Source organism: Mesoplodon bidens (genome assembly GCF_964165515.1).
Source record: "Mesoplodon bidens genome assembly, chromosome: 2".
Lineage (NCBI taxonomy): Eukaryota > Metazoa > Chordata > Mammalia > Artiodactyla > Ziphiidae > Mesoplodon > Mesoplodon bidens.
Window position 1 is genome coordinate 80232405 of NC_138177.1, and position 2635 is coordinate 80235039.

Genomic DNA, 2635 nt, shown 5'->3' on the forward strand with positions numbered 1-2635 from the left:
ACGTGCGCCTAACGGCACCGCCCAGAAAACGAACTAGATGCGTTGGACAGGGCGTGCACCTGCTGTGGAAATCCGCTGGACTGAGCCTGACCCAGCTTGGACCGAGGCTGCGCTCCCACACAGGGGCTCAGGGAGCTCCGCACACACTGGTCCCGCGCCTCTAGCGGCGGTCCCTGGAAGTCTGAGTTGCAAGGCCCCAGTGGCAGGGACTGACTCACTTGGGAACAGGCTCTGCCATGAGGTCAGTGAGGACCTTCCTCTCCCCAGGCCGTTCGCTCCCCTTGCTAGTCCTGCCGGTGCTCCTGGTTGACTCTCTTGGCAAGGCTTTAATTTTTCACCCCAAGTGGGGCTTTGACTCCTATGAAATCACCATCCCCAAGAAGCTGAGCTTCCGTGGAGGGGAGCAGGGTGCGGCCAAGCACGTGTCCTACCTCCTGCAGGTAAAAGTCAAGAACCATGTCCTCCACCTGTGGCCCAAGAGGTTTCTATTGCCCCGGAATCTGCAGGTTTTCTCCTTCACAGAACAGGGGAGGCTCTTGGAGGATCACCCTTATATACCCAGCGACTGCAACTGTATGGGCTTGGTTGAAGGAAATCAGGATTCTAAAGCTACTTTAAGTACATGCATGGGGGGTCTCTGAGGCATCCTGAAAGTGGATGCCAACCATTACCAAATCGAGCCCCTCAGAGCCTCTTCCAGTTTTGAACATGTCATATATCTCCTAAAGAAAGAGGAGGAATTTCCCAATCAGATCTGTGGTTTAACTGATGATGAAACAGTAAATCAGTTGGCCAAGCATGAGAACAGGGCTAGGATACATGACTTTAGTGAGGCATATATGCAGCAAAAGTACTTGGAATTAGCCCTGGTCTTTGATAACATTAGGTATTTATATTTGAACTCCAATCTTACTCAAGTCATAAATGATGCCATTCTTCTGACTGCAGTTGCAGACTCTTACTTTCAAGATGTCCGTACGAGAATACAACTATTAGCTATGAAGTATGGACAGACAGAGACAAAATAGCACTTAATGCCCCAGTGATATCACAAGTTTTAGGCCAGTTTGTGCAATACAGATCACGTGACCGAAGTCGTCAGATTCCAGCAGATTGGGCATACCTATACCTTAAAAAACAGTTTGGTGATGCGCTTTCACACCACTGGGGAAGTGTATGTAGTACATTGCCTTCTGGATCTACAAGTTCTATTCTAGATAAAAATATCCTTGGACCTGCCACTTGGACTGCTCATGCTCTGGGCCATAGTGTGGGAATGATCCATGATTACAAATATTGCCAATGTAAGGGTAGGCATAGTTGCATCATGGGCACTGGACGAACTGGGTTTAGTAATTGTAGTTATGCTGAATTTTATTCGCATGTAAGTTCAGGATTAAACTGTCTAACGGATATCCCAGGATTAGGTTATGTGGTAAAGAGATGTGGAAACAAAATTGTGGAAGAGAATGAGGAATGTGATTGTGGTTCAAGAGAGGACTGTAAAGAAGACCAGCGTTGTCAGCCAGATTGTAAATTCAAAGAAGGTGCCAACTGTAGCACTGGACTTTGCTGCCATAACTGTCAATTTCATCCATCTGGATATATGTGTCGGGGGGAAGAAAATAAATGTGACCTTGCAGAGTACTGCAGTGGGACCTCAGCATTCTGCCCACGTGACGCATATAAGCAGGATGGAACCCCCTGCAAGTATAGAGCCCGTTGTGTCAGAAAGGGCTGCCAATCCGAAACTATGCAGTGCCAAAATATTTTTGGAGTTGATGCCATGGGGGCTCCTCTTCAATGCTACGATGCAGTTAATGTAATAGGTGACCAGTATGGGAACTGTGTTATTTTATGAGTTCATCAGTATGAGAAGTGTCCCAGAGAAAAGACGTTATGTGACAGGCTACAGTGTATAAATGTCGAAACCATCCCTGATATGCCAGATCATACTATTCTAATTTCCACTCACCTGCATGAAGAAAATCTCATGTGCTGGGGCATTGGCTATCATCTAGCCATGGTACCTATGGGGTTACTTGACCTGGGTGTGATAAGTGATGGTACCTCCTGTGGTAAGGAGCGGATATGTTTTAATAGAAATTATGTGAATAGCTCAGTCCTGAATTTTGACTGTTTGCCTGAGAAGTGCAACTGCCGAGGTGTTTGCAACAGTAACAAAAACTGCCACTGCATGTATGGCTGGGCCCCTCCATTCTGTGAGGAGGTGGGGTATGGAGGGAGCATTGACAGTGGGCCTCCAAGACCCCTAAACAGGGAGGTGCCCGCCTCACTTCAGGTTGTGTCCATTATGTTAATGCGCCTGATTTTCTTAATTATCTCAGTGATTGTTGTACTTTTCAGGAAAATCATAGGAAGCTTATAAATCCAAAGAGAAAGAAACACCACCAATTAACACTGGAGCAGAACAATTCAAGGCCAAAATGATCAAGAAACCAAAAAGCAATCAGGCAATCCACAGTCACTCTATTACACAGGGTCATAAATTGAACAAGCTTCTCATTTATCCAAACACTTCTCCTTCCTTCTTCCTTCAATTTATTTTACCTAATGTTCTTTGAGGTTTTGATCAGTAAATAAAAGGTATTCTTGGTTTGGAAACAAATCAGTG

General features: G+C 45.8%; 1 protein-coding gene across 1 annotated transcript; it reads left to right on the top strand.

The window, feature by feature from the left end:
- Nucleotides 1-236: 236 nt before the first annotated feature.
- ADAM30 (ADAM metallopeptidase domain 30) lies at nucleotides 237-2389 on the top strand (the record flags this gene model as incomplete). The annotated part of the gene is given in 4 exon segments (XM_081258421.1): nucleotides 237-638; nucleotides 642-996; nucleotides 999-1858; nucleotides 1862-2389. Coding segments are annotated over 4 exon segments (2145 nt in total).
- Between the last annotated feature and the right edge of the window lie 246 nt (nucleotides 2390-2635).